Genomic DNA, 24,363 nt, shown 5'->3' with positions numbered 1-24,363 from the left:
GTGAGACAACAGCAAACGCGGAAGAATATACATATCATGTCATGTTTATATTCGTATTATTCTTATGCCTGATAGTGATACAGTCAGAAATGAAGCACGGAAACTGACTAGATTTTTAAATCTAAGATGACTCTAATTTCTGTGCAGAATGTAATGAACTAAAGAGGCGCCTGCAAAGATTTTCAAACGGAGAAAAATTTTCGCTAAAATTTCGTTCAGAACATCATCTATCATATGCAGTCTATTATGTGGTTCTTGTTGATCATTATCAAAGAAAGAAGTAGTGTAAGTAACAACAAATGTTTCGCTAATGAGACGACTCCTCTCTGTTTTTTATTTGTAAGCGGCGGTAGCGCGCACAAAAGCAAGCCATGCCGCGAGCGGCGACAGGCCGTAAACACGCACTATCAGAATGCGACAAACAGTGCATGACACAGTACAGTAATGCATTTTCAGCTTAGAGTGACATAAACACCTATAACAAAGAGAACGGCACTTATCAGATCAAAGAAAAATAAGCAATCAATTCAAACCAGACGAAGCACGTGAAAAAGGAAGGATATCCGTATAAATACGGACGGAGCACGTGACGCGTAGCAATGGCTACCTGGTAAACCGTAACTGCTAAGCTTACGACTCGAACCAAACTACTGCAGCTGTATCGTCATTCATTCGACCTAAATTGTGTCTCATATTGCAACTAGGCGAACTTTGTTTTGATTTGGAGGTGCGACCTAAAACTTTTCTCTCCCCTTGATTTTCGAGTCTCACATTTCAGGTGCGGCTTAGATTCAGGAAAAATTTTTTTCCTTGATTTCGAGTCTCATTTTTCAGGTGTGGCTTAGATTCGAGTGCAGCTTAGATTCGAGTAAATACGGTAATCATTCTAGTATAAGTAACAATCTCGTGGCTTAAGTATCCAATGGAATCATCACATATATAATCAAAAGTTTTCATTTGAAATGGTTTACAGTTGAAATATCTCACATTCTATAGCTGTAGATTAAAAACTAATTTAAGCTATAATTTAATCTTAACTCCTCCTACTGATTGTTGTACATAATGATTGTGAGAACTAAAACATTACTTTGTACTTTCCAGAGTATAGAACTGACAGAAAGTTGTTTTTTTTTTACAGCAAATAGATATCCATATATCTGCATAAGTATTAATTATCTAGAATTATAAATGAAGTCCTCTCCACTTGGTTATTAGTGCCTTGCCACTTTTTTCCAACCTTCCCCAATACATGCCTCCTTCCTCTCTGGGGGAAAAAAATTGTACAATATCCAAAAGCTGGATGCAGATTTTTCCATTTCAAGTGTTTTTGTTGATAAGTACTTGAAATTTCACCTTCTGATTGCAAGTAATAGCTATCCATTCAGTTCTCCTTGTAATTATATAGTTTTCTCACGCAGATGCAATAGTAATATGGTAATGGAAAGTCCTGGACAGAACATAAATAAGTTAAGGAGTAAAGGTAACAACTCACTGAACATTCACCATGCTGAGTTGTTAATAGCCACAGGGGGGGGGGGGGGGGGGGAGAGAGAGAGAGAGAGAGAGAGAGAGAGGTGGTAGGGAGGGGGGGGGGGGGCGACACTGTGCCCAGGCCTTGGAGGAAGATAGGAAGATTTAAGATTTGCCTGACAGCTAGCTGTTCTCTTTCTTTTTTTATATGCCTATCTATGACTCAGCAGTTCAACTATTGAGTGAGTTGTTGCTCTTGGTCCTTCAATTATTGATAATGCAATAGTATACATCAGCTGAATACTATAACCAAAGCAATTTTTTTGACCTTCTTTCTGTTATTAGTGGTGTGTTAATTTGCAACACTGTAAGCATAATTAAAGTAATCATAACTGGGAAATAATATACTGACGAATTTTTAGAAGCAGAGCTCTGCTAATTGCCTTTCAGTTTGACTTCTGCAAACGATTTTTATTTTACAAAATAAATAAATGAAACTTTGCAAATGATGTCCTGGCAAAAGATGAACAAGTAAATTTATCCTGTTAGCTTTTTATGTGATTTTGTTGAGAGCTTTGATTTTGTAGACCAGACTATTATACTCTGGAAACTAAACGTTTGTGGCATTGATGCTATATTATCCACTTACGGCAGAATAACAGATGTGTGAAAATAGTGACTTTTACTTATATGCATCAGTCAGTTTCATTTTCTTTGTTATGGTAAAACTTCAAATAAGTTGCCTTGTTGGAGAAAATGCAATGTCCTTTATCATGAAAGTACAAAATGGGCATACTTGGTAATGCCACAACATTGAATGCCCTACATTCATGATTTTGGTTCTCTGTTAAAAGCCCTCAGTGTATTGTGCTAACACTAATATCCTACACACATTGATTGGGTAGTCTTAGAAGTTTTCTTACGTGCAAAGTATTTCGTCATTATTTACGTCACTTCACTTGTAACAATGTGTTTGATAACATGTCAGCTGTTCATTTAACAGGACAAACAAACAGTGGAAAATCCAGGACGGAATGTAACAATATTACAAAAAGGAAAGTTGCTGCTCACCATATAGTGGAGATGCTGAGTCGCAAATAAACATAACAAAAAGACTGTCACAATTAAAGCCTTTGGTCATTAAGGCCTTCATCGAAAATAGAAAAAAAACACACACACACACACACACACACACACACACACACACACACAAACGATTGCAGTCTCAGGCAACTGAAACCACACTGTGAGCAGCAACACCAGTGCATGATGGGAGTGGCAGTTGGGTGGGGGTAAGAAGTAGGCTGGGGCGGGGAGGAGGAGGGATAGTGTGGTGGGGGTGGCGGACAGTGAAGTGCTGTAGGTTAGATGGAGGGCATGGGAGAGGTGGGCAGGGAAGCAGTGGGAAAGGAGAGAAATAAAAGGACTGGGTGTGCTGGTGGAATGCCGGCTGTGTAACGCTGGAATGGAAACAGGGAAGGGGCTGGGTGAATGAAGACAGTGACTTAACAAAGGTTGAGGCAAGGAGGGTTATGGGAATGTAGGGTCTATTGGAGGGAAAGTCCCCACCTGTGCAGTTCAGAAAAGCTGGTGTTGGTGGGAAGGATCCATATGGCAAAGGCAGTGAAGCAGTCATTGAAATAAAGGATATCATGTTGCAGCATGTTCAGCAACAGGGTGGTCCACTTGTTTCTTGGCCACAGTTTGTCGGTGGCCATTCATGTGGACAGACGTTGGTGGTTGTCATGCCCACATAGAATGCAGCACAGTGGTTGCGGTTTAGCTTGTAGACCACATGGCTGGTTTCACAGGTAGCCCTGCCTTTGGTGGGATAGGTGATGTTTGGGACCGGACTGGAGTAGGTGATGGTGGCTGGATGTATGGGACAGGGTGTGAACCATGAGGTAAGGGATTGGGAGCAGGAGATGTGTAAGGATGGATGAGGATATTGTGTAGGTTTGGTGGATGGCAGAATACCACTGTGGGAGGGGTGGGAAGGATAGTGAGCAGGACATTTCTCATTTTAGGGCGTGACAAGAGGTAATCAAAACCCTGGTAAAGAATGTAATTCAGTTGCTCCAGTCCTGAGAGGTACTGAGTTACGAGGGGAATGCTCCTCTGTTGCCGGACGGTGGGACTTTGGGAGGGGGTGGGAGACTGGAAAGATAAGGCACAGGAGATATATTTTTGTACCAGGTTGGGAGGATAATTACAGTCAATGAAGGCTTCAGTGAGACCCTCAGTATATTTTGAGAGGGACTGCTCGTCACTTCAGATGTGATGATCATGGATGGCTAGGCTGTACAGAAGGGACTTCTTGGTATAGAACGGGTGGAAGCTGTCGAAGTGGACGTGTTCCTGGTGGTTAGTAGGTTAGATATGGACAGAGGTACTGATGCAGCCATCTCTGAGGTGGAGGTCAACACCTAGGTAGGTGGCTTGTTGGTTTGAGTGGGACCAAGTGAAGCAAATAGGGGAGAAGTTGTGGTTCTGGAGGAATGTAGATAGGGTGTCCTCACCTTTGATCTATATAGCAAAGATGTCATCAATGAATCTGAACCAGGTGAGGGATTTAGGATTCTGGGTTTTTAGGAAGGATTCCTGTAGATGGCCCATGAATATGTCGGCATAGAATGGTGCCATATGGGTGCCCATAGCCATCCTCCAGATTTGTTTGTAGGTAATGGTGACAAGGAAGGAGGTTGTTGATTTGGTTTGGAATCGGTTGGGCATTGTGAAAGCTAGTGCTCAGTAGTGGTAAGGCCATGGGCAGTAGGAATGTTAGTGTAAAGCGAGGTGGCATCAGTAGTGACGAGCAGGGTACCATGTTGTAAAGGGACAGGAACTGTGTGGAGTTGGTGGAGGAAATGGTCTTTTATATAGGAGGGTAGGTTCCAGGTAATAGGTTGAAGGTGTTGGTCTACGAGAGCAAAAGGACAGTTCGTTATACACAGCATTCTTGCTGGACAAAAGTGTATTCCAATTGTGTAGCCATTTATAAGACTGCATTATTTGCAAATATTCTGTGAGTACAATTCAGGAGCCTTTAAACTAAAGAAAGATAATGTTGCAAATGAACTGCATTTAGATGCCTTACTGTGAGTGAGAAGCTGCTCAAACAGCAAACAAGAAGATTGTGATAAACATTTGCAGAGAAGAGATCTGGCTTGAAAGAAGTACAGTGAAGACAAAATGTTAGCACAAAGGGAAATAAGTGTTCTGACTGTAAATTTGGATCTATAAGCTATGTTAAATATGCCTAAGGGACCTTGTGAGCGAATGTTCTACCTGAGAAAACTGACTATACAATTTCACCATATACAACCTAAGAAATCAAGACAACACTTGTTACTTGTAGAATGAGAGAGGCAGTTAAAGAGGATCAGCTGAAATCGTCATGTTTCTCTATTTACATTGTAGCACTACCAGAAATTTGCAAGTGAAGTTGAAGTTAGCTGGATGTGGGATCAGCAGAAGAACTCCACATTTCTGTCTATGTATATCACTCATTGTGAGAACCATCCAAAGTTAAAGTCAACTGATCATACATTTTTTGTAACAGGTCACACAGAAATGGGGTACATGGCCGAACTCTTGGTTGTTTTTCAATGGCTATAATTCACTACGTGAACTCATATCGGCAAGATTAGAATTGTAAGTTCGTGTAAGAGTGATCCACTTTATCTTTTTTGTAATACTGTCTGTCAGTTTCAACTAAGAAAAGATATTAGCTTACATGTCTGTGCACTTATCACCACATCCATTACACATGTTGTATTACTTGAGGAAATTGCTTTCGTGGAGGAAGGTTTACGATTCCAGTGGCTTGCACTGTCTCTATGGTCTGTGTGTCCACCTCTTTTTTGCCACAATTGCTGGCTGTGAGTGAATGTGCTGAGAAGTACTGAGAATTAATAACACAAAAATTTCCAAAAGAAGTTTTCTGCGATGTAGAAAAAGAATGGAGTTTATTCAAAGACACTTTAGTCGAAGCAGCACAAAAAGTATGTGACAGAACATCTGGAAAGGAAAAAATAAGACAGACAAGTTGGTGGGATGATACCACAATCCAAGCAGTTAGAAGAAAAAATGGAGCATGGAGAAAATGGTGGAAAACTAAAAATGACGAAGACCATAAAAGATATATAGAGGAAAAGAAGAAGTGCAAAGAAATAGTGGAAACAGCAAAGAAAAAGGCATGGGTAGAGTTTACAAAAAAAACTTGAAGAAGATGTGAAGAGCAATAAGAAAATGTTCTATAAAATGATGAAAAATAAAAGGAAGGCTTCTGAAGTACCAGTAAAGATGGAAACAGAGGACGGTACCATTATTGAAGATCCAGGGAATATAAAAGATCTCTGGAAAGAACATTTTAAGAAGCTGTTAAACGCTGAGGAGCAGGTACATGAGGAAACAACAAATAATGAAGAAATTGAGAGAAGTTGGGAAGCAGAATTAGGACAAATTACACGGGAAGAAATGGAAAAAGCTGTGAAGAAGGTGAATGGGGGGAAAGCCTCAGGACCTGATGAAGTATCAGTGGACATGGTAAGAGCAGCAGGTCCAGTGGGAATGCAGTGGCTGTATAGAGTACTATAAAGCGTGTGGAGAAATAGAAAAATACCTGACGACTGGAGAACAGGAGACATTGTTCCCATCTTCAAGAAAGGCAATAAAAGACTTCGTAAAAACTACAGAGGAATAACCCTCATGAGCCATACAGCCAAGATTTTTGAAAGAATTTTACTAAATCGAATAAGTGAAAAGATAGAAAAGGAGCTGAGTGAAGAACAGCATGGGTTTAGGAAAGGAAGGAGCACGATCGACCTGATATTTTCTATCCGTCAACTGATGGAAAAAAGTTGGGAGTATAACAAGAGGGTGATAATGGTTTTTATAGACATAGAAAAGGCATATGACTCAGTTAACAGGGAAAGACTCTAGGACGAACTGAAGAAGATAGATATAGAAGATGGATACATTAATGTTATAAAGACAATGTACAGAGGCCACAATTGTAGAATTAGAACACCATTGGAGAACTCTGAATACTTCGAAATAAGACAAGGACTTAAGCAAGGAAGTATTCTATCTCCTGCGCTTTTTAATGTTGTGATGGAAGGAATGAATAGGGCAGTTAAAGATATAGTAAAAGAAAAAGACAAAAAGATGATTTTTGCAGATGATATGGTAATATGGGGTGATAAAGAGGTAGATGTACAGTTACAGCTTGATGCGTGGAAGGAAATAATGAAAAGGTATGGATTAAAAATAAATAAAGATAAGAGTGAAGTAATGGTATTTGGAAGGGAGAAAGGAATCAACGGAAATATTACCTTGAATGGAGAACCCCTCAAAGTGGTAGAAAGTTTCAATTATTTAGGGAGTGAAATATCTAGGAATGGAAGAATAACTAACGAAATTAATAGGAGGTTACAGAAGGGAGGCAATTTCTACCAAACAATAAAACATCTGATTTGGAATAATGAAGTTTCAGAAAGAGCAAAACTCCTTATGTATAAGAATTATTACATCCCTATTGTCACCTATGGTGGAGAAACATGGACAATGACAGAAAGGGACTGGAGCAGACTGCAAGCAGGGGAAATGAAATTTCGCAGAGCAGTTAAGGGAAAAACAAGAATGGACAGAGTAAGGAATGTAGAGATTAGAAAGGACCTCAAACAAAAAAGTATGAGAGAAGAAATTGAAAGAAAGAGATTAAGATAGTATGGGCATGTTAAGAGGATGCATGGGCAGAGACTCCCCAAAATTATGGAAGAACTAAAGATGGATGGGAAAAGACCTAGAGGGCGCCCAAGAACACGGTGGAAAATGGGAGTGAGAATATCTGTTGAAAGGAGAGGTGTGACCTGGCAGCAAGTGGAGGAAGAAAAGTGGTGGGAGGACCGAGCCAAATGGAGAGGGCTCATCAGCACCCAGACCCGACAGTAGCTGGAGCGGGATTCGGATATAGATAGATAGATAGATAGATCGCTGGCTGTGAGACAGCCACAGAAAACTTTAGCCACCTGCCCAGCTTCGCATATGTCACTGCTGTGCAATTACTCTGTTATTCACTCAGAAGAGCATATACTTATTTATTCACTTAAAAATATGAAATTCATCTCATCTTGTAAATTACAAAATATGTAGTGAATTTTTAACCAGGTAAATATTTTCACCAAAACAGAGGTAATCAGATAGTTTGATCTGCGATAGAGCACTGTTTTAATCGTCTCATGAAATAACACCATTCTTATCTTATGTACTATCTCACTGCATTATGATTCCAATAAGCCACCACAATAGCAGATAGCCTCAGTGAGACTTGGTCAGTGAGGTTCAACTAGAGCGATGGTCACTTCCCATGTGAAATCCCATGAAAATGAAACTAAAACCACAATGATCGATTGCCAGCTCTGAAGAAACAAAATCTTATTCAATGTTTATGAAGGAAATGTGAAAGTAATTAAATTTTTGAACTTGAGTTCTTTGCTTTAAATAAAATACTTATACTTTTACTGAAATGTTTCTGTATTTTTACGTTAACATTCCGCAAACTCAAACACAAGATGGGTAAGCTGACACTTGTAGCATATTCACTACTAACATGAGATTCTGCTGTGCAATGTGACCAAAAACGCTATCATTTTACTGATCATTTTAATATTAAACTCCTGTAAAAATTACTTTAATAAAACTGTTTCTTCAGCAGACGTATAGTAAAAAAAGTGACCATTGAATCCATTTATTGTTCTGTAGCTCTGAGGAAGCATTCAGTGCCATGCATTTAAAAAAAATTACCTTTATGTACTCAAATTATTTCATGAAGTTACTTGAATAGTGGAAGTAGGAACTTGTAAAGATTTAGAACTATTTAAAACCATTAGCGTGAATTATTTCATTATTCAGATCTGCGTCACATATTTGATAATACTGATTGAGATCTCTGCACTTCTGATTCTGTAATTTAACTTAATAGTCATGGGTGACTGGAATTCGGTAGTAGGAAAAGGGAGAGAAGGAAACGTAATAGGTGGATATGGATTGGGGCTAAGAAATGAAAGAGGAAGCCACCTGATAGAATTTTGCACAGAGCATAACTTAATCATAGCTAACACTTGATTCAAGAATCACAAAAGAAGGTCGTATACATGGAAGAAGCCTGGAGATACTGACAGGTTTCAGATAGATTATATAATGGTAAGACAGAGATTTAGGAACCAGGTTTTAAATTGTAAGACATTTCCAGGGGCAGATGTGGACTCTGACCACAATCTATTGGTTATGAACTGTAGGTTAAAACTGAAGAAACTGCAAAAAGGTGGGAATTTAAGGAGTGGGACCTGGATAAACTGACTAAACCAGAGGTTGTGCAGAGTTTAGGGAGAGCAAAAGGGAACAATTGACAGGAATGGGGGAAAGAAATACAGTAGAAGAAGAATGGGTAGTGAAGGCAGCAGAGGACCTAGTAGGTAAAAAGACGAGGGCTCGTAGAAATCCTTGGGTAACAGAAGAAATATTGAATTTAATTGATGAAAGGAGAAAATATAAAAATGCAGTAAATGAAGCAGGCAAAAAGGAATACAAACGTCTCAAAAATGAGATCGACAGGAAGTGCAAAATGGCTAAGCAGGGATGGCTAGAGGACAAATGTAAGGATGTAGAGGCTTATCTCACTAGGGTTAAGATAGATACTGCCTACAGGAAAATTAAAGAGACCTTTGGAGAAAAGAGAACCACTTGTATGAATACCCAGTTCTAAGCAAAGAAGGGAAAGCAGAAAGGTGGAGGGAGTATATAGAGGGTCTATACAAAGGCAATGTACTTGAGGACAATATTATGGAAATGGAAGAGGATGTAGATGAAGATGAAATGGGAGATATGATACTGCGTGAAGAGTTTGACAGAGCACTGAAAGACCTGAGTTGAAACAAGGCCCCGGGAGTAGACAACATTCCATTGGAACTACTGAAGGCCTTGGGAGAGCCAGTCCTGACGAAACTCTACCATCTGGTGAGCAAGATGTATGAGACAGGTGAAATACCTTCAGACTTCAAGAAGAATATAATAATTCCAATCCCAAAGAAGGCAGGTGCTGACAGATGTGAAAATTACCGAACTATCAGTTTAATAAGTCACAGTTGCAAAATACTAACGCGTATTCTCTACAGACGAATGGAAAAACTGGTAGAAGCTGACCTCGGGGGGGATCTGTTTGGATTCCGTAGAAATATTGGAACATGTGAGGCAATACTGACCCTACGACTTATCTTAGAAACTAGATTAAGGAAAGGCAAACCTACATTTCTAGCATTTGTAGACTTAGAAAAAGCTTTTGACAATGTTGACTGGAATACTCTCTTTCAAATTCTGAAGGTGGCAGAGGTAAAAACAGGGAGCGAAAGGCTATTTACAATTTGTACAGAAACCAGATGGCAGTTATAAGAGTCGAGGGGCATGAAAGGGAAGCAGTGGTTGGGAAGGGAGTGAGACAGGGTTGTAGCCTATCCCCGATGTTATTCAGTCTGTATATTGAGCAAGCAGTGAAGGAAACAAAAGAAAATTCGGAGTGAGTATTAAAATCCACGGAGAAGAAATAAAAACTTTGAGGTTCGCCGATGACATTGTAATTCTGTGAGAGACAGCAAAGGACTTGGAAGAGCAGTTGAACAGAATGGACAGTGTCATGAAAGGAGGGTATAAGATGAACATCAACAAAAGCAAAAAGAGGATAATGGAATGTTGAATTAAGTGGGTGACGCTGAGGGAATTAGATTAGGAAATGAGACACTTGAAGTAGTAAAGAAGTTTTGCTATTTGGGGAGCAAAATAACTGATGATGGTCGAAGTAGAGAGGATATAAAATGTAGACTGGCAATGGCAAGGAAAGCGTTTCTGATGAAGAGAAATTTGTTAACATCGAGTATAGATATAAGTGTCAGGAAGTCGTTTCTGAAAGTATTTGTATGGAGCGTAGCCATGTATGGAAGTGAAACATGGATGATAAATAGTTTGGACAAGAAGAGAATAGAAGCTTTCGAAATGTGGTGCTACAGAAGAATGCTGAAGATTAGATGGGTAGATCATATAACTAATGACGTGAATAGGATTGGGGAGAAGAGAAGTTTGTGGCACAACTTGACTAGAAGAAGGGATCGGTTGGTAGAACATGTTCTGAGGCATCAAGGGATCACCAGTTTAGTATTGGAAGGCACCATGGAGGGTAAAAATCGTAGAGGGAGACCAAGAGATGAATACACTAAACAGATTCAGAAGGATGTAGGTTGCAGTAGGTACTGGGAGGTGAAGAAGCTTGCACAGGATAGAGTAGCATGGAGAGCTGCATCAAACCAATCTCAAGACTGAAGACCACAACAACAACAACAACTTAAGACCTTCCTTGCCTTGAATATGTAGATTCTGAGTAGCTGCTGTTGAGATGGTGTGCCAGAAGAACAATGTCTTCTTATCTCAATATTGGTGCACATTACTGATAAAAGCCATTGTGCCTGTGGCCACCATTATGCCCTTGGTAGTCCGCCTGCTTAGCTGAGTGGTAATGTGCTTGCCTTCCATGTTGTGACCCTGGGTTCGATTCCCGGTCGGGTTGGAGATTTTCTGTGCCCGTGGACGGGGTGCTGTGTTGTCATCATCCTCATCATCTCATCACCACTGATGCACAAGTCACCCAATGTGGTGTCACCTGAAATAAGACTTGCACCCAGTCGCAGAACTTCCCCGGACAGGGCCTCCCAGGCAACAATGCCACATGATCCTTTCATTCTTTTTGCCCTTGGTTGCTGCACTCAACCTTGCAATCAATATTAGTTCAGAAACTCTTGCGTTCCGCATACTGTTGATATACAGGAACTGTTGACTGCAGTGCTTTCTGGACCAAAAGTGAAAGACAATTCCCTGGTACAATGGACAGAAGCGATGTGTAGCGTGTTTGATAGTGTTAAGCAGAGTGCGGCTAAAAGCAACGCTTATAGCTCACCCTGAACTAGATGCGCCCTTAGCCTTGGTTGTTGACATGAGTCGGACAGATGTTGGCGCAGCACTACAACAGCGAGTAAATATTACATGACAGCCATTAACGTTTTTGCACATGAACTGCCGCAGTCATAGAGGAAGTGGAGTGCTTAAGGCCATGAGCTATTAGCAGTGTATGAGCCCGTTCAGTATTTTCTCCCACAGATAGAGGCCCCTTTATTCACGATATTTTCAGACCATAAGTCTTTGATTTACCCGTTTAAACAGAACAGCACCAATTGGTCTCCATGCTATTTCAGTCAATTTGAGTTCATGGTACAGTTCAATACTGACGTTCTACATATCTGTGGTATTGGCAAAATCGTAGCAGACTTTTGTTTTGCACTCCAGCAATGTAGAAGACCTGATTGATTTTGTGGCATTAGCAAAAGCACAGCAGGAGGATGATGAACTCCGCACCTTCATTGACAATGCTGCTTCATCACTACAGAAGAAACTTATTGACGATGTTCCCAAAGTAGATTCAAAAGTGTATTGCAACATCTCCAAGTAGAAGACACTGCCTTTTTCTCCAACCAGCATTCCACAATCAAGTGTTCAACAGCATTCACAACATGTGTCACCCAGGTATATGATCATGGACTGCAATCCGAATCAGAATGATTCAGTCAGCTTTCCAAGTTCTGTAACAGTAAACACCATAGGACAAGCAGTTACCACCCAGCCAGTAATGGCATGCTGGAATGCTATCACTGTTCAGCGAAAGTAGCACTCATGAGGCATGATGTCACTTTGTCGACTGACTTGCCAGTAGTACTTCTGGACCTGAGGACTACATGCAAGTGATATCAAATCCTCGGCCACAGAACTAGTTTACAGAGAAACATTACATCTTTCAGGTGAGTACATTGACGCAAACACAATGCTTGAAGCTACACAAGTCCAACTACAGTTCTTTCTACAGCTACTGAACACATTGCTCAAATCAACCCATCAAAAGCTTCTCATCATGACACAACACAATGTTAAGTATACAACAATTAGAGACATCTCATATGCCATACTCCATGCTAAGGGAACGAAGCCAACTTTACAGCCTGTACATCAGCCTGTGCGACATGTTAGAACGAGATGTGCAGACTGTGGACATTTTATGGAACAGCAAGGAGTATACTGTTTCATCAGTAGAGTGAAGCCTATGTACGCGTTCAAAGAAGCACCACCATACACAACCACTCAAGGACAGTATTTGCCTCCAGAACCTGCAACCCATCTGTTGCCTGAAGTGCAGCTCTGGCTGAACAACTCACAATCACTGGCACGAATGACTGATTCGGGACATAGGATATATTTCGCTGCTCACGTTCTCAATACTGACGCTGTGCTTCTACCAAGGGGGCTGGTATGGTGTCTTCCACGATGTCATCTGCCGTCATCACAGACAGCAGTCTCGCAGCACGATCGATCAGTGCAATGATACAATGTAGAGTATTGTAACAGGTGCCAGGTGCATCACAGCTGCCAAGCAGTTTCTTGTCCAGCAACCAAGAGCACTGTGTTAATTTCTCCATACAATCCAGGCTACTCTCTACTTAAAACATTCCTTCTTTTGATATGTATACTTCGTGTAATTGCATTTTCATAGCTATTTTTTTTTTTTAACCTAGTTACTGGTTTAGGTCATTCACATTTTTTGCTGTTCTGAATTATGGGCCATAGTTAGGAAACAGACTTGTATTGTAAAACAGTTTCAAGGTGACAATAACTCTGAGCCCGACAGATTTGTTCTCTCCAGTGTGATGTCTGATTACAAAACATAAGAAAACGCCTGTGCAAAACTCGGCTATCAGAAAGTTGTGCTGTAACTGACAGTGTCACTATTGAAAGAGGACTGGAGTAAATAGAGTAGTTTTGTCCTTTTCAAATTTCTTTATTACAGCCCTTCACTGTGATTCGTTACAAGCAGCGACAGTGTGGTTGAGGCATCCACTTGTCCCACATGCACGTGTGTGTGTGTGTGTGTGTAACCTGCTACAATCCTGACAGTGCGTGGCATGGCCAAGCAGTTTCGCAATGCCACTGCTTTTATCAGTGACGGCCTCTTGACTCGACGTCTAAGGCAGTGGCAACCGAGGCACAGCTGATATCTTCAGCACAGCAGTGGCTGTGACCCATTGTAGAAGTGGCGCACTGTGTCCCAGGGCTTGGCTGGCGCTGTGGCAGCTCTGCAGCTTGTGGCTCATGGCAGGTTGCCCTGATGCGAGGTCAAACTATGGACCCCGTACAGCTTTCTGGATGCTGCCCCAAGTGACACAGCCCTATGGTGGTAGTGCTGCGATACTAACAAAAAATGATTCAATACAAAAGTGGACAGGTATTTATGCACTCATGGGCTGCACTTACTAGGGCTCTGCTGTGCATTACAGCACGTGTACTAAAAACTTCCATAGTTGCTGGTGTGGAAAGGCTTCCACCTTCTACCGTTTAGGTGCCGGTGTGTTTTGTAAGGCATAACATCAGCACTTACCTGTGGATGGCTGTGCTGTAATCTACTTCCTACTTTGCACATTTTTGACTAAATATTGCCACTGTGCTACACTCTATAGCTGTCATGGCTTCCCCTCTACGGCGGTATCATTGGTATGAGAAATTTCTCTCACAAAGCTTGAAAAAAATTATGAAAAATACTCCACATACAGTCAAGTTACATTGAAGTATGACTTTGTTTTACGATAGAGGAGGAAAGTATGTTTGTGCCATTGTACCACCATCAAGGAAGGACACAATTCATTTGAAGTTGCAGGAAGAATCTTCATCCATTTGTTGTCTTCTCTAAGCTGTACAACAGTTTTCTAAACTTTGAAATTGATTAGAAAGGCATCCTAAAAATTCCAGTGCACCGTGTTAACCTACTCCACTCTGAAAGAAACAAACTGCTTTCAGTGTTTTATGAGACAGATTTGATAGGAACTTTTATTGAATTAACATTAAAAAGAAAGGGATGCCCTTCAGCAAATATATTTTTCCCAAGGCATATACGAGAAAACTAAAACAAAACTTAAGAATCTGCTCATAACGTGAAAGAAACAGATGATTGTGCAGTAAATCATGAGTATGAAACAATTTGTTAAGCCATGAAACTGTGCGTGACGCATTGCCTGAACCGCATTTTGAAGAGGACTCTGATGCTGTTTATAGGTTTCTTTGGATTAGATTGTTAGTTTACAGTTATACTGTTGATTCAGTCTTTGATTTGCAATGTATCTTGTTTATTTTGAAGCAATAGAGTTGGAATTGGCACCCAATAAGTCTGATTTATATTTGGTATATATAAAATCAGTATGTCTTGCTAATTCCAGAACAATGAATAGGCAATTGACACACTGCCCTGCTCAACATGAAGAAGTATGATGACAAATCTCATCTCCTAATATTAGTAAATGTGGTAACAATAAAGTAGATAAAAATCAGTTTGTTAAATTACCATAATTAATTTTGGAGCTATGAAACATTTAATCACCTGTATCTCAGAATTAATAAAATGCACACTCGTTATTTTGTCGTAATGGGGACAATAAGCTTTACATGGATGAACTCTTATCTTTTAAACAGGAAGTAGATGATCACATTCTTAACAACTGCACACGAGTAAAATTAAACTCATGTGTGGACTTCTGTCAGTTTTGATGATGGTCCAACCCCTGCTTGTAACTTAAAGAAGGTATCTTCAAAATACCTTAACAGATTGTTCAGAAACATTAACGTTTCCTGATAACAAGTCTCTTTAGTCAAAGGTGCGAACTTGACTATATCTGAGACGGCAGTTGTTAACATACCTATAAAAGTTTTCCAGCAAAAAATTTCAGTTTCAATCTATTGAAGACACCATTGGAAAACACGTGGTAGAATACAAACACTGTAATGAATAGAAATAAATAAACATCATACAGTGGAGGCATATGTTCTTTAGAACACAAAGATGGAAGTATACTTACATATATACATACATACATACATACATACATGCATACGAAGCTGGGCAACGCTAGAACTATGGTAGACTGAGATAAGCCTCATATATTGCATTGGATTGCACTACATGTAAAAGTCCTTGATGGTCTACTGGGCAGAAATCTGAAGTGAAGGCAAAGTACTACTTGTAAGCTGGTCAAGTAGTTCAGTGTGACATCTTATTGTTACCCTGCTGAACAATTTTTTTGCATACTTTCACACTTGAATACCCTGTGGAATTATTTTCTGTGCTAATGATACTAAAATGAATGAAAAAGACATTATTCTGAAAATAAACTGATAGTGATGTTATGTAGATAGGATTTCTACACATCTTGCAAATGACTCTATAGATAATTCAGAAGTTTGGCTGTTAAATTCCATAACATTTACTTTGTAATAATATTTACAGTAATAATAATAATAAGCTGTGATGTAGAGGAACCTTGTGCTTTAAGTTGTGCTGTAGAAAGAAATTATCTTAAAAGGGATAGTGAGAACTTCTGTTGTTGTCATTTGCAGATTCTTATAGCCCTGAAACATCTTCATAGCAAAAATATTGTACATTGTGATCTCAAGCCAGAGAATGTGTTGCTCAGCTCTGACTCAGAGTTTCCTCAGGTGAAACTGTGTGACTTTGGCTATGCACGCATAATTGGTGAGAAGTCATTTAGAAGATCTGTGGTCGGTACTCCTGCCTATCTAGGTAAGAATATTTCATAATAATATTAAGAGTGATTAACATTTTCCATAATATAGGTCATTAATTGATGGGATTCCTCATTTTATTTCCTCTCTTTCAACATGTGGAGCACAAGCACTCATCACTGCTATTGTCATGATTCATGAACAGTCCAGACATTTTATTTATAATTTTCAGAGTAAGTCTCCAGACCACATCTCCATCTAGGCCAGGGCTAGCCACAGTGCACAGTGTGCCAAACCACACGAGCCACATGTATGGGCTGAAGCTCGGGCTGTCTCAGCTTTGTTCATCCTTCTCTGAAGTACATGGTGCAGCACAACATTTTATTTAGAATTGCGGTGTGGCATTTTTCGATTGGCACAACTCACTTCAGTTCTGCAAAATCACGATGTCAGTGCTGTTCACCCTTTGCTATTTGTTTGTGCTATGGAGAACAGTCACAGATCCAGTGGCTACTTGCACAAAAAGATGCAGTCTAGCAATCAATCTTCACAAGTTTTTAAAAATAAATGGAAGCAAAAATTAGAGTGTCCATAGTAGATTGCAGACCTCACATTTTAGGTGATCCTGGCTGCACACTGTTCAGAGTAAGACATTGCAAGATGAGAAACAATTTATTTTTGATTTGAGGGAGATGAATGTAGAAAGAAAATTGCATTGTAGAAGAGAGAAATTCTGACAAACACAGCCCATTTCTTTAAATTCACTGCCATTTTTTAAAAATGTGAACTTTGAAGAAAGACAAATCCTTTTACATTTAAACTGTCCAGGATGTCTTCATTGTTTTCCTCAGGTAGAGATTCCACCCTCACATAAAAGTTCCACATCTCCATAATGAGGCTGCAAAAGTGCTACAACATGTCAATCAACACGTGTGTAAAAGATTTTTTTCCCATTATGAAAATAAATAAGTCATAATTACATGGTAACCTGATTACGAAAATATGTGAAATTGTCTGCTTCTGTCCATATGCTGACAGTTTCTACCAGATAAAAATTATATTATGTCTTCAGTGCACCAAAATAATTAAATAATATTAAAAATTTGTTTCTTTGTGATCTGTTTTGTTGAGAAATACGAAACCTAGCCATATATTGTGCGAATGCATTGCCATTTAAATACAGCATGTTCACAGTTTCCTTCTCTTCCACCGTCTCCTGCTCAGACAGCGTGGTGTGACGTGGCATGGTATGGCGGTGGGGGAGGTGTGCAGCCAGGCTGGGTGTTATGACACAGAAGCCAGAGCATGGATCATGAGCCACATTCTTGGTGTTCCTAATCTAAACCATTAGACCAGTACAAGATTCCTACTGTATCCTAAAGCTCAGTATTTTGTTTTTACTGACTATATGCTTTCAAGTTTCCAGCTAAATGGATGATTCTGGTTTAGTGCAAAAGCTGTTAACCTCACTGGTAGCATGAGAAAACCTCTGAACTTACTTTTATGATTACTTCTTATGTTAGTTTATTGTAAAATACAGTGTTCATTCTAATATCAGCTATTGATTCTGTCGAAGTGTTAGTGACATATAATAAATGAAAATATGGTCTGTAGTAGGCTGTAATGTCACACCTTGCTACAGACCATGTTTTCTTTTATTAAGAATTTAAGAGGCTGTGGACACCCATAAAAACGAAGTTGTTAGTGACATGTTATGTTACCAAGATTTTTTTATTTGCTTATGGTGACACTTTAGTGATGGCCGTATTGACAACAACTCTGTATTAGGAGTCTATGACATATACTGCAAGGAATGCATATAACGATCCTTACAATGAAGCACATCAGTTTCAGATGTGACTTTGTGCATCTTTCATCACATTATAAGTGTAATCAGGAACACTTACGTAGACATTCTGTTAAGACTTTCAGTAGATGAGCCTTTGTGTGTTGACCACCAGAGCTTCTCTTGAGTTTTTCGCCCAATGATTGTTTAGTGGTTTTTCTGACATTTCATCATCAGGAGTTGTAGATGCTGCCAAAGGTTGATAAATAAGCCTTTTCCATTTCAAAAATATTGCCTTACAATGGAAGTTTACTTGTTCGTACAATTTCTCTCAGATTTTAATGTCATATGAATACTCTTTATTAACAATTACATTTTTGCTATCTTTCAGCACCTGAAGTCCTTCGTAACAAAGGATACAATCGATCATTAGATATGTGGAGTGTTGGTGTTATTGTTTACGTAAGCCTTAGTGGAACATTTCCTTTCAATGAAGATGAAGATATCAATGAACAGATACAAAATGCTGCCTTTATGTATCCAGCTATACCTTGGAAGGAAATTTCATCAGAAGGTCTGTGTTAATTAGCTTTTATAGTGCTTTCTTGTTCTATAGAATACTGTTTTGCAGAAGTTGGGAAAGCTTACAATTTATGCAATACTGATTTGACAGTGCTGTACTGGGAATAACATTCAGGTTTTTAACTGACAAAAGTTCTTTGTACTTACTTTGTCCTGTGTGCTCATTCTTTATAATTTTGTTCTGTGTGATCATTGTTTGCGGATCTCTCTTATGCATGGGCCAGGTGGTGGTATTATATGTTTGCTGGATGTGTATCAAAAGATAACTACATGACTTGCCTGTGAAGTTCAAGAATCTATGGCTTAACATGGACTATGGACCAAGGCTAAACTTAATATTTTTTGCATATAAAAATCTTCGCTTGAGGAAAAAGAAACAAGAAGTTATACAAAAATGTCAGGATTGTCTAAGGGCTTAACTCCATTTTTTATTGGTGATGTCAACTGCTAGACTATTATTGTATTAAATAACAATTACTTCCCTTTGTTTCAAAATAAATTTGAAACTGCTGTATTTGATGATGTAATTCGATTGATTTTGAAGCTTTGATGCCTTCATCGTTAGGCACATGCTGTGACAATCAGATTGTCATCATCATCATCATCATCATCATCATTTAAGACTGATTATGCGTTTCAGCGTTCAGTCTGGAGCATAGTCCCCCTTATAAAATTCCTCCATGATCCCCTATTCAGTGCTAATATTGATGCCTCTTCTGATGTTAAGCGTATCACTTCAGAATCATTCTTAACCGAATCCAGGTACCTTCTCCTTGGTCTGTCCCGACTCCTCCTACCCTCTACTGCTGAACCCATGAGTCTCTTGGGTAACCTTGCTTCTCCCATGCGTGTAACATGCCCCCACCATCTAAGCCTGTTCGCCCTGACTGCTACATCTATAGAGTTCATTCCCAGTTTTTCTTTGATTTCCTCATTGTGGACACCCTCCTGCCATTGTTCCCATCTACTAGTACCTGCAATCATCCTAGCTACTTTCATATCCATAACCTCAACCTTATTGATAAGGTAACCTGAATCCACCCAGCTTTCGCTCCCACACAACAAAGTTGGTCAAAAGATTGAACCGTGCACAGATAACTTAGTCTTGGTACTGACTTCCTTCTTGCAGAAGAGAGTAGATCGTAGCTGAGTGCTCACTGCATTAGCTTTGCTACACCTCGCTTCCAGTTCTTTCACTATGTTGCCATCCTGTGAGAATATGCATCCTAAGTACTTGAAACTGTCTATCTGTTCTAACTTTGTTCCTCCTATTTAGCACTCAGTCCGTTTATATCTCTTTCCCGCTGCCATTATTTTCATTTTGGAGATGTTAATCTTCATACCATAGTCCTTACATTTCTGATCTAGCTCTGAAATATTACTCTGCAAACTTTCAATCGAATCTGCCATCACAACTAAGTCATCCGCATATGCGAGACTGCTCATTTTGTATTCACATATCTTAATCTCGCCCAGCCAGTTTATTGTTTTCAACATATGATCCATAAATAATATGAACAACAGTGGAGACAGGTTGCAGCCTTGTCTTACCCCTGAAACTACTCTGAACCATGAACTCAATTTACCGTCAACTCTAACTGCTGCCTGTCTATGTATGTAGAGACCTTTAATTGCTTGCAAAAGTTTGTTCCTATTCCATAATCTCATAGAACAGACAATAACTTCCTTCTAGGAACCCGGTCATATGCCTTTCCTAGATCTATAAAGCATAGATACAATTCCCTGTTTCACTCGTAACACTTCTCCATTATTTGCCGTAAGCTAAAGATCTGGTCCTGACAACCTCTAAGAGGCCTAAACCCACACTGATTTTCATCCAATTTGTCCTCAACTAATACTCGCACTTTCCTTTCAACAATACCTGAGAAGATTTTACCCACAACGCTGATTAAAGAGATACCTCTGTAGTTGTTACAATCTTTTCTGTTTCCATGTTTAAAGATTGGTGTGATTAGTGCTTTCATCCAGTCTGATGGAACCTGTCCCGACTCCCATGCCATTTCAATTATCCTGTGTAGCCATTTAAGACCTGACATTCCACTGTATTTGATGAGTTCCGACTTAATTTTATCCACCCCAGCCGCTTTATTGCACTGCAACGTATTGACCATTTTCTCCACTTCCTCATATGTGATCCTATTTCCATCATCATTCCTGTCCCATTGTACATCGAAATCTGAAACATTACTGATCGTATTTTCACCTACATTGAGCAACTCTTCAAAATATTCCCTCCATCTGCCCAAGGCATCAACAGGATTCACCAGCAGTTTTCCTGACCTGTCCAAAATACTTGTCATTTCCTTCTTACCTCCCTTTCGAAGACTGCTAATTACACTCCAGAATGGTTTTCCAGCAGCTTGACCCAATGTCTCCAACCTGTTTCCAAAGTCTTCCCAAGATTTCTTCTTGGATGCTGCAATTATCTTTTTGGCTTTGTTTCTTTCTTCAACATAACTTTCTTTGTCTACTTGAGTTATATTATGTAGCTATTTTTGATACGCCATCTTTTTCCTTTTACAGGCTGCCTTGACTGTGTTATTCCACCAAGCTGTTTGCTTTATCCTACTTTTACACACTACTGTTCCAAGACATTCTTTAGCCACTTCTAGTACTGTGTCCCTGTACCTTGTCCATTCCTTTTCCAATGACTGTAATTGACTACATTCAACTAACTGGTACCTTTCTGAGATCACTGTTATGTACTTGTGCCTGATTTCCTCCTCCATATGGACCTGACGTGCTGCACTTTCGGCCTCACAATACCAGTTTCACTGCAGATTAAATAGTGATCAGTGTCATCAAAGAATCCCCTGAATACACGTGTATCCCTCACAGCCTTCCTGAATTCCTGATCTGTTATTATATAATCAATGACAGATCTGGTTCCCCTGCCTTCCCAAGTATACCGGTGAATGTTCTTATGTTTAAAAAAGGAGTTTGTGATTATTAAGCCCATACTGGCACAGAAATCCAAGAGTTGTTTCCTGTTCCTGTTAGCCTCCATATCCTCTCCAAATTTACCCATAACCTTTTCATACCCTTCTGTTCGATTTCCAATCCTGGCATTAAAATCACACATGAGCAGAACACTGTCCTTGTCCTTTACTCCAACAACTACGTCACTGAGTGCGTCATAAAGACTATCCATCTTATCTTGATCTGTCCCTTCACAATGCGAATATGCTGACACAATCCTAATTTTCTTGTTAGACACTGTCAAATCTATCCACATCAGTCGTTCGTTTACATACCTTATTGCAACTACGCTGGATTCCATTTCTTTCCTGATGTAAAGCCCTACACCCCATTGTGCTATTCCTGCTTTGACTCCTGACAGGTAAACCTTGTATTCTCCCACTTCCTCTTCTTTCTCACCCCTTAATGTCACTAACAGCTAAAACGTCCAACCCCATCTTACTTGCAGCCTCTGCCAACTCTACCTTCTTCCCAGAGCAGCCCCCATTGATATTAATAGCTCCCCATCTCATTACCATTCTTTTGCCGAGTCATATCTTAGGAGTCCCTGATTTGTCAATTAGAGGTGGGACTCCGTCACCTCCAAAGGTCCGAGGCATTTTGCTCTGATTGTTGCCAGCATCATATTTAAAGTACCAGGGAAGCAGGTTGCTAGCCTTACTTGCCCCGGGTCCCATTGGGTTTTACCCCTAACGGTTGAGGGACTAACCGGTGGATTTGGTAGTCTTTGCCGTCTGAGCACAAAGGTGACCAGCCTTATTCCAAAGTAACTGGTATTCTGACTGTCAGGACCACTTACTTGGCCACTCATACATTGCCCGTGGTTCATGAACTAGGACATGACAACAGGAACCCACACCATGAACCATACCAGATTGTTGTGTACCTGCAAATTATTGGGTTGGTGGATAATTTCTTAGCATTTTTCCATAAATTTAATAAACAGAACAAACACACATAACAGAAAATTTCACCATTTACAACAGTCTGACAGTGCTGGAGTAACTTCTCGATTCTGTGACTTTTCAAGTATTTTTGCAATTGCTTTAAGGTTTTATGTAGCTGCTGGCTCGCTCCTTATAGTTGAAGCTGAGTCAGAACACTTCATGAGATCTGTCAGCCGACTTAACATTTAATGTATTTAACCTTTTTCTTTTAGTCTGGTTGCCATAGGTGATTCTCTTGAAGTAGAGATCCTGCCAATCAGTACCTCTGAAATTCCATGTACAGCCAAGAAAAGGCTTAACTTCCTCACGTTCAGCACCTGTTATTGGAGCAAAAGAAGAAAACTTCTACTCATATCACGGAAAAGCACATCCACTACTTTCCTTTTACAAACATATATTTTCTTGATGCATGTACAGATCATAACATGCTGCATGCACCTCGAAGACTCAACATGACAATCCAGATTACAATATATTTCATTTGTCACAAAACCCACCCTGTCTTTTGTTTTCATTCTTGGAGAGTGTGGTTGCTCTTGGACCGTGAAGCCACTGCCAAGCCGCGAGACCAAAATGTAAAAAGCCCTACCTACAGTAAGTGGCGCCGTTTATTTATCATCACATCTTGCCATTTTCTCATATTCCGCACCTTCCGTTTAAAGACTGAACAGAACAAACAGCCGTGTACAGTGTATGTTCTGGGACTTCTCTTTCCTTGTATAACAACGAAAATAATCCATTTTTGACAATATGATGTAATTGCATAGATAAAAAATATATCCACCAAGTGGCAGCAGGAGAACACACTGCTTGGTGAGTACATTTTTTATCTATCCAATTACTTCTTATTCCTAACTTAATATTATTCTATTATGACTAAGGAGTGTGAAATGTTGTTTGCATAAACAGCATATAATACATCATATTCTCACTTAAAGGAAAGAGGTTGGGACCTCTCACAATCTCAAAAAACAACTAACTTAAACACTTGATATTATTTCCTCCTTTAAAAAGGAACAAAAGTTCATTTTGAATATGTCTTGTTGTTTCATTTCAGGTAAATTGTGTTTAACAGTGTTAGTCTACTTTGTGTATCTTCATCTTATGTACTTCACACCCTGTGTGATGCAAGAAACTGTCCTGTAATGACTAGTCTTTCTATATAGCAAGATGTCACTTTATCATGATCCACTTAAATCAACTTCTTCACCTCCCTTGTGGTTTCTGTATTTATTTAGCAATGCATTGCATTCAAGCCAGTATACATGAGAGTTCATTCTTGTATATGTTACTCTTTCTCACATTATTATTACCAGAGGAGTTCTTCTCGGGTATATGCCTTCTATTCAGTCTCTGGAGTCAAATCTCAGTACAAGCTTGAGTCCACAAGCATGGAACATTCCTGCTCCAACTGTTTTTGTCTCTACTATCAGTTAAGTCGATTCGATTATAGAACTACTTTGGAGAAAACTTTCATATCGTGACCACCAGTCGTTATACAGCTTCATACTTCTGTATTCACTGCACTTACATTCCTTCTACGGGCAGTCACTGTGTCAAATCTCTATACCATTGTAGATGTTGGTATACTCTTATTTCCATAATAATAATAATAATAACAATAATAATAATAATAATAAATGGTACAGGTCATTCCTCCCACAGATTCACCAGACGAAGCTATATGCCATTCCTCCTATGGATCCACCCACCCTTTTCCTCTTGTACACCTTATCCTCTATTTGGGTATGCTCCATCTCAGCTTCATCAGTAAACACAGTTACTAGCTCACTTTTTCTATCTTTTGTCACTCTCCCATAATTGCTTTCTGTTGATCTTACGTGATTGCTGTCAATCAAAATATCTGAACTTCTCCCTTCTAAAAAGATTTTATTCCAGGTATTTCTTGTGAATACACTA

The 24,363-nt window shown here is 39.5% G+C and overlaps 1 protein-coding gene across 1 annotated transcript in view; it reads left to right on the top strand.

Annotated features, from left to right (window-relative positions):
* The window catches only part of LOC124805156 (serine/threonine-protein kinase D1), a 244,912-nt gene that overhangs the window by 159,406 nt on the left and 61,143 nt on the right, over positions 1-24,363 (top strand). The window contains exons 14-15 of the mRNA XM_047265638.1: positions 16,003-16,186; positions 18,306-18,488. Coding sequence (XP_047121594.1) covers positions 16,003-16,186; positions 18,306-18,488 — 367 coding nt within the window. The remainder of the gene's footprint in view (positions 1-16,002; positions 16,187-18,305; positions 18,489-24,363) is intronic.

Source organism: Schistocerca piceifrons, chromosome 1 (assembly GCF_021461385.2).
Source record: "Schistocerca piceifrons isolate TAMUIC-IGC-003096 chromosome 1, iqSchPice1.1, whole genome shotgun sequence".
NCBI lineage: Eukaryota > Metazoa > Arthropoda > Insecta > Orthoptera > Acrididae > Schistocerca > Schistocerca piceifrons.
The sequence above is the reverse complement of the archived record's forward strand: the minus strand, read 5'-3'. Positions and strand labels throughout refer to the sequence as shown.